A 12,646-nucleotide genomic window follows, 5' to 3' on the forward strand; every position below is an offset into this window, starting at 1 on the left:
CTGCACCGCGCCGGGCCTGTGTGCACGTGCTCACACAACTTCCCAGCCCAGCATCTGACTTCTCACTCCTGGGTTCCTGAGCGGCTTGGACCTCACAGCACTTAACCACCTAAGGCTCTCAGCTGCTCAGACAGAGGGCAGGAGTGTGTTTTCTACTTCTCCCTTCTCAGTGTGCCTCACGGGCATCGTTTTTGGCCAAAGAGAACCACTGTTCTCATCCTCAGGCTTTTCCTGAGGCCACACAGTGCTCCTTTGAGGAGAGGAAGCAGGCTGCCACCTCGGAGCCCACAGCGTGTACACGTGGGCACCAGCTGCACTGGTCTGTTTCTTGACATGAGAGAGTCAGAGACAGAGAGAGAGAGAGAGAGAGAGAGAGAGAGAGAGAGAGAGAGAGAGAGAGAGCGCTTCCTGTACAGTCAACCTTCTGAGTCCAGGGCCTCTCCCTCAGAGACAGCCATTTTTCTGGGTTCTCCTGACTTATATTTCTTCTAGGGTCCATCTCAGATTTAACCCACAAACTTGCTTATACCTTCAAGAGCCATGCCCCATTCAAGTTCTGAACGTGTTAAAGGCATAAATGCACCCCAGTTTAATGAGAAAACTGGGTTTCAGATCGACAAATCAAGGGCATCTCAAATCACTGATAAGAGGCTCAGCAAAGCAATGTTAGAGTCCCTGACATGGGCCACCCCTCCGCCCCGGGCAGCAAGATGGGAGCCAGTAGCCCTCTGTCTGACGCCTTTCAATCTCTGCCCCCTGCCCACAGTGCTGTGTCCACCTTCTGGATGGCCAATCCCAACAACAACCTCATAAACTGTGCTGCTGCGGGATCCGAGGTGAGCAGAAACATCCCTTTTTTGGGTGGGGCTGGGGGAGAGGAGGCGGCCGGGGCCAACCCTGAAAGATGGGTGCCCTGAGCCCCCAGTCTAGGTATCTACGCAGTCAGGCTTAGCGTGAAGAGGTAAAAGCCAGCTTGGGAGGCAGATGGACTTGCTTTTAAGTGATGCCTCTGGCCCTTTGTCACACTGGTGATCATAGCTAATGAGTAATCCGTGGCATTATTAGATGCCTGGCACATCAGTGTTCTAAGCTCAAATTTTCTTATTATATTTTTCACACTTTATTTATTTTTTATTTTTTTTGTGTGTTGGGGTGTGCACAAGTTCATTTATTTTTATTTATTTATTTTTGGCCATGCCACGCAACATGCGGGATCTTAGTTCCCCATCCAGGCATTGAACCTGTGCCCCCTGCTTTGGGAGCATGGAGTCTCAACCCCTGGACTTCCAGGGATGTCCCATAAGCTCCAATAATTTAATTCTTGCGTCAGCCCTATGAGGTTTGTACTATGGTGGGGAGGAAAGTAAGGCAGGGACATGCACAGGATACAAACACGGTATTCTGTCTACACAGCCCTGCCCTTACCCACCCCACCGTGCTGCTTACCTTCCTGGGGAGCAGGTCAGGTGCCGTCTCTGGGCCTCAGCTTCCATATCTGCAGAATGAAAGGGTAAAGCCAAGAACACTCAGGAAATCCTCCCATTATGTGTCAGGAGGGGGAGATTAACCCCGGCAGTGACTCTGAAATCCAGCCACTTGGCGCCCATGGCGGATACAGTAGGACCACAGATACAGTAGGACCACAGAAGGGTTTTAACAGTCAGGATGGACGCCCACCACCCAAAATATATTCGCCTCAAACTTCTCGCTGTTTCCCACGGGTGTGTCTGGGAATGGGCGTTGGGGCCATTTGGGTGATAGCACTAGGCCCACCCCTAGTTTGGGCCATCCAGTCACCCCAACAAGAAGCTCCCTGGTGCTGAATTCTGTGGCTTTCCCCCCATGTCCTCCTCCACCAGGAAACTGGATTTTGGTTCATTTTTCACCACGTACCGACGGGCCCCTCGGCCGGAATGTACTCCCCAGGTTATTCAGAGCACATCCCACTGGGAAAATTCCTTAACAACCGAGCACACTCCAACTACCGGGTAAGTCCTTCCAGGCTTCCCCGCCCGCCCACTGGTCCTCCTTCCCAGGCCTGCGCATGATTAGAGCCGGAAGAGCCACAGCTCCTCCAGGCAGCCCCGGAGCTGGGCCCCTGAGTTTGATTTTGCAGTTCACTTGGTGGGGATGGGAGTGGTGGTGAATCCGAAAAGCCAGGCCTGATCCGTGAGCTAGGGAAGGTCAGGACCTGGTTCTGCAGGAAGATGAAGGCAGCATCAGCATCCTCTCCTCTGGTCGGTTTTTTTTTTCTGGGAAGCGGGTCCTCCATCCATGCAGTGCTAAGGAGGCAGGTGGAAAACAGAAATTTCTGTCATCTTCGTTTGCTCATCAGTAGTTCTGTGTGTCCAGCACCAAGTGAGGTGCTGGGGAAAGGGACCGGGCTCTTGGGTGTGTCAAGGGCCCCCAGTTGAGGACAGCATCCAGACCAGAGTCATGGGCACGCGGGAATGGAGCTGGGGAGTGAGGCTGAGACCAGAGATGCCGTGCTGGGGACAGAGGTGGTCTTGGGGACGCAGGGGCAGTGTGCAAGTAGAGGCCTGAATGTCAAGGCTGTTGTTCTGGTCTGCTCCCTAGTGGTACAGATGAAGAAACAGAGGGTCTTAGAGGACAATGGATTCATTCACGGTCAAAACCAAAGACACTCAACTAGGGAGAAGCCCATGAAGATGAGAAATAATCTCAGAATTGACCTGTGTATACAGCTAGGAGGTGGGGTGGGCCTATGAGGAGGACTGGGCAGTGTGGGCAGAGGGAGGACCCCAGGCAGTGTCCTGTCTTAGAGGCCAAGAAAGAAGAGTTTCATGGGGCAGAGGGTGGAGGCCAGAGGGCAACAGCATCACCTGGACAGAGGAGAGAGTTAGCGCAGGCTCCGAGTGGGCGTGCCTCAGGCTGCCGTGGGCCTGGGAGAGCCGTCTCCATACAGAGCAGGTGCAGAGGCTCTGGGGGCTGTGGGAAGCAGGGGGCAGTACTACTTGTCGACATCCCTTCCTTGAGAAGCCTTCCTATGAGCCACAGGTGGACCACGCAGTACCTGGATGTTTGGAGAGGTTGGAAAGGGGAGGAATACGTGAGGGAGGATGGTTTCCAACAGGGAAGTAGGCAAGGACTCCTGGCCACAGATGGAGGGAGAGGCCCTCGGGGGTGGCAGGGTGGGAAAGGAGCGAAGAGGATCCTCGAGCCGGGTGGATTCCGCTGCCTGGATTCCGGATGGATTCCGAGCCAAGGAGGAGCCCCGCGTGTGGTGTTCACACCTGGTGAGCCCTGACTCCATGCCACCGTGTAAGGGTCCTGCTCCCAGACTCTTCACCTGGCTTCTCTTATTTGGTCCTCACAGCAGGAATTCAGTGTTATCATCCCATCTTACACAGACTGCAACTGAGGCCCGAGAGGTGAAGGGATTTACCCAAGGTCCTAGCTCATGAGAGAAGAACTGGGAATCAAGTCCCATTTGTCTTGACTCAGATCACCACTGCTTAATTAGAAGTCAGTTGAAGATCACAATAGCCAGTGTTCTCCAGTTCTGTAAAGAAGAGATAAGGAGGGCTTTCCTGGTGGCGCAGTGGTTGAGTCTGCCTGCAGATGCAGGGGATGCGGGTTCATGCCCCGGTCTGGGAAGATCCCACATGCCACGGAGCGGCTGGGCCCGTGAGCCATGGCCGCTGAGCCTGCGCGTCCGGAGCCTGTACTCGGCAACGGGAGAGGCCACAGCAGTGAGAGACCCGCGTACCGCAAAAAAAAAAAAAAAAAAAAAAGAAGAGATAAGGAGTCCAAGCCTCCCTAGGAGGCCAAGGGAATCCAGCCCTGAAGGCGGACTGAACGGGGCCCCACTGGGCAGCCTCACTCCCACTCACCCATGGCTGACAAAGTGGACACCTTTGGAGCCAAATAAGAAAGCGAGGTTCTTTCCTTGGGTCAGGCGAAAACCAAGACAAGACTGGGGAAGGATCCCAGACCCCTGCCCCAAGGTAAAGACGGGGCTTGAGTTCAGCAGTTTCTTTGCATCACTGCAGACACATTTCCCAAGGAAGCATATCTGTCATCCTTAATTTGGGGCCTGGGCTTATAACTGCCCAGTGCAGTGTGAGTTTGGGGCATGGACTTCGCTGTGTGGCCTTGGACAAGATGCTTAACCCCTCTAAACCTCAGGGTCCTCATCTGCACCTCCAAGAGGACACCTTATTCCAGATTTGACTTGAGCAATGCAGAGCAATGCAGGTTCTTCACCTCCCTCGTTGCATACCCCCTACTTCTATTAATGCATCCTGAGAGTGAAGCTGGTTTCACTGGAACATTCAACAGTACACAGTGAGGCTGGGTATGAGAAGATGCCTGCAATCGGCTATCCAAGCTCATGTGTCCCTGAATGTTCCCTCTCCCCAGGCTGGCATGATCATAGACAACGGAGTCAAAACTACCCAGGCCTCTGCCAAGGACAAGCGGCCCTTCCTCTCCATTATCTCCGCCAGGTAATTCTATGTGCTGCACATCAAGCTCATTGCTGGGGGTACCATGTGAACATCTGAGCAGGGCCAAATCTGAGTCAAGGTTGAGGCTTGAGCAGCTGAAGGGAAAAAGAAATTCCGAGAGGTTTCTAAAAACATCAGCAAAATCCAATACCTGCTTTTTGATAAGTTGACAGGACTGGCCAGGGCCCCAGCAGGTTGGACCAGGATAAAAAGGTGAAGAGAAAAGAAGGGAGGAATTTTGCTATCAATTTAATAGGAAGGAACATTCAGGTTGTACCTGTAAGTACATCTGGAGCTCAGCTCAAGGCCAGGAGCTGCTTTTAAGAGATGCTGTCAGGGCTTCCCTGGTGGCGCAGTGGTTGAGAGCCCGCCTGCTGATGCAGGGGACACGGATTCGTGCCCCGGTCTGGGAAGATCCCACATGCCGCGGAGCAGCTGGGCCCATGAGCCATGGCCGCTGAGCCTGCGCGTCTGGAGCCTGTGCTCCACAACGGGAGAGGCCACAACAGTGAGAGGCCCGTATACTGCAAAAAAAAAAAAAAAAAAAGAGATGCTGTCAAAACCTCAAGGTAGTTAGGAAAATCAGTACCCTTTAAGGAGACCAAGTGCTTGGTCTCTGTCAAAAGTGGGTAACACCAGGGGCTTCCCTGGTGGTGCAGTGGTTGAGAGTCCGCCTGCCGATGCGGGGGACGCGGGTTTGTGCCCCGGTCCGGGAAGATCCCACATGCCACGGAGCGGCTGGGCCCGTGAGCCATGGCCACTGAGCCTGTGCGTCCGGAGCCTGTGCTCTGCAATGGAAGAGGCCACAACAGTGAGAGGCCCACGTACCGCAAAAAAAAAAAAAAAGTGGGTAACACCAATGACATGATCATGTCCATGGAGGCATGACATGGAAGACTTTTGCTGGCCTGGACATCAGGAGCATCCAGGCTCAGTGCTCCATTTGGTGGCTAAGATGTAGAAGCCCAGGAAAGGCACCAGGTCAAGGTTACCCCCAGGGGGGTAGAGAGCTGGGCACCTCAGAACTTCCTTCTCTGATTTAACCCCTCCTTGGGGTGGCGGGGTTCCCCAGTGGTGATGATAACAAGAGAAGTGACATGTCTGTAGGATGCATGGGGCTGGACCCTGGGGAAAAGACCTCTGAATTCCGCAGCAAGCTTAGGAAGTTCACTGCAGAGCCCAGGGGGTACGAGTTGGTTGCTGTTTAGCCGAGTCTTTCGGGCACCATAAGCAGAGAGAAACTCACTGCCCAGAAGGGAGTCAGTTCAGGGGTCCCCCCCAACACGGCCACCTGTGCCTCCCCATGCTGTGTTCCAGATACAGCCCCCACCAGGACGCCGACCCTCTGAAGCCCCGGGAGCCGGCCATCATCAAGCACTTCACTGCCTACAAGAACCAGGACCATGGGGCCTGGCTGCGTGGCGGGGACGTATGGCTGGACAGCTGCCGGTGAGTGTGGCGTTGGCACAGCGTGGGACGATGCTCCTCCCCTGGGCAGGGGACAGACACGAGCAAGACAGAGAGAGGAATCCAGACATACCGATGTTTGACCTTCTGGTCGCCCACCCAGGCAGAAGCATGGAATGGCAGCGGGCAGTGACCCAGAGAACCCCCTAGAAGCAGCATGTGGCTTCAGCCCACCATGCCAGGGGCTGTGGGGCATGACTTGCCCCCAGATAGTCACTGGGCTTGGCTGTAAGCCACATAACTTGTCCTATAACCAGTCAGCGAAAGGAAGGAAGGAAGGAGGAAGGAAACCAGCACTTTCTAGGCACCTACTGTGTGCTGGATCCTTGGTTGCATTTATTTCTTACCATGTTTCTTGGAGATATAAATTCTCATCTCCATCTTAGACAATGAGGCTCAGTTGGATGAATTTTCCGAAGGGTGAATAGTTGAACTGGGACTTCAAATATCAGCACATCAGATTCCAAGGTGCAAAGGAAGAAGACAAGGAACCCCGAGTTCTGATATAAGGTCCCCATGGAGAGCCACGGCCCCCACTGGACAAGTACCAGAGGGACAGGCAGCTGAGTTGGGACTTCCTCTAAAGGAGTAGCATGAAACATTCTCCTCATCTACCTTTGGTGTTAAAAAATGGGAATCAGAAACTCTACATGGGAAATAAGTGTATTTCTCCATTTTATCGTGACCAGTTAAAGGAGAAGTGAAGGGAGACTTGCTCGTGAAAGGAGCAAGAGGAAGTGAGAGTGTGTGACGAGAGAAACAGAGACAGATTTCACACACACACACGGTCACATGTGTAAAGGCTTCTCAGAAAAGCAGAGGCCTGGGCAAGACAGACACTGACCCATGGATGGACCCCAGAGAGAGCCAGACACACACAGGGTTGGAAAGGGAATGCCGCTGGCAGAGAAACGGGGGCGGGTTTTTTTGTGGGGTCAGAGAAGAGAGGAAGGGAAAGAAGAGGATTTTGAAAGTTTTGAGGAGACGGGAAAGGGAAGAAGAGAGCCTCTTCTGGGCTTCTGAAGGGCAGTTAGGGTATCAGACGGGAGGCAGGCTTGCTCTGATTGGCTCTAGGGAGCAGAAGTTGCAGATCTGGGCAGATTTCCACTCAGTAGCAGGAAGAACTTTCCCGCAACCCAAGACACTAGTCAATGAGATAAGCTGCTCATCCCTAGAGTAGAGGCCCAAGGACACTTGAGAGAGAAATGATGCAAGAGGTGAGTGAAAGAGGAAACAGATGGGGGTCAAAGCTAAAATTCTCTGCGGTGTTCTGCAGCCAATGAATGTCTAGATTCTGGCTTGTTGGAAGTTCATGTCCCCGTAGAGGGAGTGGATGCCAGACTTGGGGCCGAAAGACAAATCGTGAAGGATGCCCCTGCCAGTGGGGGTGGCTCTTCTAACCCTCCACCAGCCTCCTTCCAAGGTAGCCCAGAATCTGGCTGGTGCAGAGGTTGTCGTCCCATGAGTGGGCACAGCCAGGGGCTGACAGAAGATGGGGATCCCTTGAGAAGCTTTGAGCATTTGGCCCTTGTGTCCATTTCTTAGGAAGGTCACTCCAGCAAACCACTCCGTGGGTGGAGGCACTCCTGGAAGTGGGAGGGGCAACTAATAATAGGGCAGTAGTCCAGAGGAGAAGGAATGACAGTGAGAACTGAGGTGAAAATGCGCTTCGGGAGAGTGGACAGGCTTAGGGGGACGATAACTGTTTTGTTTTATGTGCGTGAAGTTTGAGATGCTTTTGAGATACCCCATGGAAATACACCACAGTTTGGAAGTGCAGCGGGGAAGGGTGGCTGATTGTAGAGTCACCAGCAGACTGGTAGGGGTGGAGGCTGTGAGTCTTCATGCCGTCCCCAGGGGCACAGTGCAGCATGAGAGGACCTTGGGCAGAGTACTGGGCGACAGCGGTGGTAAAGGAAAAGCCATGAAGAGACTGGGGAACAAAAACCAGGGAGTCCTGGGAGAGGACTAGAGAGCACAGGGCCCTGGAAGGTGGGCCTTGAGCGGTGAATTTGAACTGGATGGGCTTCAGACAGGGAGAAGTGCGCGCGTCCCGGAGGACGGGGAACAGGGTACGCAGAAGCAAACCGGGAACTAGGGAGACTTCAGGCGGCCGGGGACCCTCCCTGGAGCAGAGGGAAAGTGCATTCACTTGGGCCTGAAGCATGAAGCCAAGGATTTGGCTTAGGTTTATGGATGCTATGAAGCCACCAGAGTTTCAGAAGCAGAGGGTAGCACTTCGAGGGGATGTTCACCCCTGGGACAAAGGAAGTGAAGGCAGCCGCCATATTTGGACCCACGGTCCACGGCAGCGCAGACCCAAGGCTCGGCTCCGATTCTGTGGGACCCCTTATCACTCACAACCAGACTCCCTCCAGAAATGTGCTCCTCCTGGCCCGCAAAATGGACAAAGGCAAAAGGGAGCTCATGAGATCGCTACAGTGTAATTGCAAACTGACTTCTCAGGGCCAACGTCCGCCTGGCTTCTGGGAAACTTAGAAATCAGCTATCAGTGGTCCTTCCTGCTGTGGCTGAAACAGTAGGGAGGATGGCTACGGGCAATGGAACTGCATCCATGTACCCCCACCATTACCCAGGGCGGGCTGGTCCTGAGGGTAGCAAGACCCTCCACGTCCCCTTGGTCCAGTATCCCAGTGAGCCCTGGAATCACAGATGGGGGTGGGCTGGAGAGGGAGGCCCATGGAGTCCAGTCTGAATGCTGCTAATGCAACGTGGCACCAAACGCCGAGAGCCCCCTGCATTCACTCTTTTCTCTCTGGAGTCAGACACTGTGTGGGCGGGGATCTAGGCGATCCCTTTATTACGCAGAATGTGTGAGCCTGCTCCCTCAGCAAACCCGGTGCTTCTGCAAAGACCCCTCCCCTACACAGGATCCTCAGTATGACACCAGGGCAGGGAGGAGTCCTTCCCTCCACGACTTCACTGACTGTCTGCTCTTGTCCCCAGGTTTGCTGACAATGGCATTGGCCTGACCCTGGCCAGGTAAGAGCCAATCATTGCCCTTGGCACCCTGTGGGTTGCTGTCTCTGGACATCTCATTCCAGACATCTTCTCTCTACAGTGGTGGGACCTTCCCGTATGATGATGGCTCCAAGCAGGAGATCAAGAACAGCTTGTTTGTTGGCGAGAGTGGCAATGTGGGGACAGAGATGATGGACAACAGGATCTGGGGCCCAGGTGGCTTGGACCACAGCGGAAGGACCCTCCCCATAGGCCAGTAGGTTTGCAAGCATGGCAGCTTCTTTGTTCTGTGTGGCTTAACCTGAACGACAGCAGTGGAAGGAAAGATGCTAGGATGTGATTTCTACCTGTTGACTATGAATTCCTCTGTCCTCTACTGGTCAGAGAAATCACTGAAACAATTGAGATTAACCAGCAGGGGCGTGAAATCTAGAATCAGAGAGAGAAGTCAAAAAACTGTGTTGAATATGAGTCAACAGGGAGACACAGCTGTCAAAATGTATAACGTGGTGCTGAGCTACGTTAACGGGAATTGAGTGTCCAGGATGGGCGACCATGGCTTCCTCTCTCCTCGGACAGCACCCCCACTCGGAGCATCTCATCCACCTCTGATGGTGGTAGAGTGATAGTCACACACAGATTGGGATCTTCCACCAGAAGCTGGGACCAGACTTGGGGGGACAGCCCGGGACGTGCTGTCACACATTCTCAGGGCTGCTGTGCACATACAGGATGAAACTCACGCTGTGTTAGGGTTAGAATTGGTTTTGTGCAGGAAAGAATTTTCTAGCAGTCAGGTTTGTTAAACAGCAGAATAGCATGCCTGTCCTGGAGGGTCACAGGCTCTCTGTTGCTGGATGATAAGCAGGTGGCTGGAGAGGGAGGGGGTGACTTGGAGACCTGACGCACCAACAGAGCAAAGGGACTTGGTTAATTCCTCGGAAAGCTGCAGCTTGGGTCAGTGGTGAGGAAGTCTCTCCTTCTGATGGTGTTTCTGCTCAGACAGGAATTCAAGCCAGAGAGCAAGACTCTGAGCCACAAGCAGCAGAGGGCTAAGATTAGCCCTTTCTGCCCCTCTGAGCTTTCTTCTCTTTCTCTAGGAACATGTCCTTCCTGCCTCTACAGGTAGTACATAGACCTAAACTTCCAGCCCTAGTGGGATGGGTATCTTTGAAAAGAGTTTGCAGAGAGAACCACAGTCTCCTTTGGCATGAGTGATCCAGAAGCCCTTGCTTCTGTCTAGCCTAAGTGGTGTAGCAATCCCTTCAGATCATTTTTATGAGCAACTCTGGGTCTGCATATTTGGGTTTCTTTGCGGAGGGTTACCAGCCTCCCCAGGGCCAGAATGTTCTGACGACTTCCAGAGGTGAGTTTGTTTATGGAGGCCTGACAGCTTTGTCAGACTCAGGCAGGTCCCCCAAACTGCATTTGTGAGCAGGGGCTCAGGACCGCACGGTCCGGATCGTGAGGGATTCATCCTGTATGGGCCTGGGTCGGGGTCCAAGGGTAAAGTAAGCACACAGTTTAAATATAGAGCTAGTGAGAACGGGCTGTCCCTAAAATACCTTAAATGGAAAAATGCATGGAGCCACTCCATGAGAGCCAGGATTCAAGGCGATGACATTAATCAATTACAAATATAAATATACAGAAATACCAGAAGCCCTTGGCACACTGTGTGCTGAAGTCACATTGCCGAGACTGGTGCTACCAGGCCCTTCCTCAGGGAACCGTATCTGATGAGGGGAGCTCAGCGCTGAAGATAGGGACCAGCTGGAATGTGACTTCTCCCCATAGATTGCCTTTATCTGCTTTCTTGTCCCTCTTTCTGCCCTTTCTTCTTTATGTTCACCATGGAAGGAGAAGGCCCTGACCCAGAAGTAGAGATACCAGTAAAAGCATAAACATTGGGCTTGAAGAACGAGCAAGCCTAGCTTTGGGGCCAGGCCCAAAAAGGATCAGCCCAGCCAGCCCCTCCTAGGCCCTTGTTTCCCACGCCCTGCCCAGGAGTCCGTGGCAAAGGAGAGAGGCATCTCCAGCACACTGCCCCCTTGCTGGGCCGAGGGCAGAATTTCCAAGTCCCCAGTTCTCCTCCGGCCCCTCCTATAGCTCCAGCTCCAAGCCTTTTGCCTCTTCCTCCATCTTTCCCTGCCTCTGGGGTATCAGGCCCTTCTTGGGGTCCCCTGGCAGTTCACAGTCTTGCCCTCCCAGGGGGGCCTGCCCTCCCTTCTAGGGATGCTTGAAACATCACCGGGCAGCTATTTTTCCATTTCATTATCACCTTCCATTTTGTGTCCTTCCTCTCCCTAGTTTCCCAAACCCAGCATACTGCCAATCGAAAGGCCTACTCACAGAGAGGAGGCTCATCTGGGTCTTAATCTAATTAAATTGTTACAGCAACTGAGACCAAGGCGGTAATGAGTAATGGCTCTACTCTCCCAAGGGACATGATACTGGCTTTCTCCAGTAATATTTAGAGTATTTATCCAATGCCTCTTCATAGGATGGGAATATGTGGGGAAATGTTTTTGTTTTGTTTTTTGTGGTACGCGGGCCTCTCACTGTTGTGGCCCCTCCCGTTGCGGAGCACAGGCTCCAGACGCGCAGGCTCAGCAGCCATGGCTCACGGGCCCAGCCACTCCACGGCATGTGGGATCCTCCCTGACCGGGGCACGAACCCATGTCCCCTGCATTGGCAGGCGGACTCTCAACCACTGCGCCACCAGGGAAGCCCTGGGGAAATGTTTGTATAGAGGACCGTCTCTCAAACCCCAAGCCAGCAGCTAGACATCCATCTCTCCATCCATCCATCCATCCATCTAATAATTCATCCAGTAATCATTTATTGACATTTACTGTGTCCATAAATGCTCTCTCGGTGAATTAATTAATGCATCAATAATGTTCTGTTATAGGGGGAGTTTTGGGGGTGGGAATCAGGAATGGTTTACCCAGAAGGTCTCTAACCATCCACCTCGGAGGGTGTAAACAATGTGGCGGCACAACATGGCAATCAGCCTGACATCTGGCTTCCTTAACTCCGTAGGAATTTCCCGATTCGAGGAATTCAGTTCTACGACGGCCCCATCAACATCCAGAACTGCACTTTCCGCAAGTTTGCAGCCCTGGAGGGCCGGCACACCAGCGCCCTGGCTTTCCGTCTGAACAACGCCTGGCAGAGCTGCCCCCATAACAACGTAACCGGCATTGCCTTTGAGGACGTCCCGGTGAGTCCTCGAGGCGCCAGGGCAAGCTCCCGGCAAACCCAGACTCTGGGCAGTGATTCACAAGTCCCTGGGGGGCCTGGAGTTTGAGCCGTTGCCACCACCGCAGGGGTTGAACATTCTCCTCCAAGCAGGCTGGGCCACGTCCCAGGTCTGTCTGCATCCAAACTGGAAAAGTACAAGTGTAGTTTGCCCCACAGGTCAAGTCTGGGTAAATGCCCCCTTGCCCTCACCCTGCTCAGAACCCACCCAAGCCTCAGAAGGAAGTTTCCACTGCCCTCAAGGTTCTGAGGCTCTGTTCCTCCAAGGCTCTTGGGTTCGACCTACCGAGTCTGGTGACCGGGCCACTTCAGTTAGCACAATTCATCTAAAAAAAAAACCCCAGCAATTCCCAAAGGAATCGTTGCTGAAGATGCTCTGTTTAATTTCTCCCGGAGAGTGGAACATAAACAGGGCCCTCCTAGCCCTAGGTAGCCAACAAGTTAGGAGCCGGGGGTGAGGAGG

At 53.4% G+C, this 12,646-nt stretch overlaps 1 protein-coding gene across 2 annotated transcripts in view; it reads left to right on the forward strand.

The window, feature by feature from the left end:
• The window catches only part of CEMIP (cell migration inducing hyaluronidase 1), a 161,112-nt gene that overhangs the window by 131,899 nt on the left and 16,567 nt on the right, over positions 1-12,646 (forward strand). For both annotated transcript variants that reach the window (XM_081228743.1, XM_081228744.1), the window contains exons 15-21: positions 767-836; positions 1,860-1,988; positions 4,384-4,469; positions 5,787-5,918; positions 8,904-8,939; positions 9,019-9,174; positions 11,965-12,145. In XM_081228743.1, the coding sequence (XP_081084869.1) occupies positions 767-836; positions 1,860-1,988; positions 4,384-4,469; positions 5,787-5,918; positions 8,904-8,939; positions 9,019-9,174; positions 11,965-12,145 (790 nt within the window). The remainder of the gene's footprint in view (positions 1-766; positions 837-1,859; positions 1,989-4,383; positions 4,470-5,786; positions 5,919-8,903; positions 8,940-9,018; positions 9,175-11,964; positions 12,146-12,646) is intronic.

Source organism: Mesoplodon bidens (genome assembly GCF_964165515.1).
Source record: "Mesoplodon bidens genome assembly, chromosome: 3".
NCBI lineage: Eukaryota > Metazoa > Chordata > Mammalia > Artiodactyla > Ziphiidae > Mesoplodon > Mesoplodon bidens.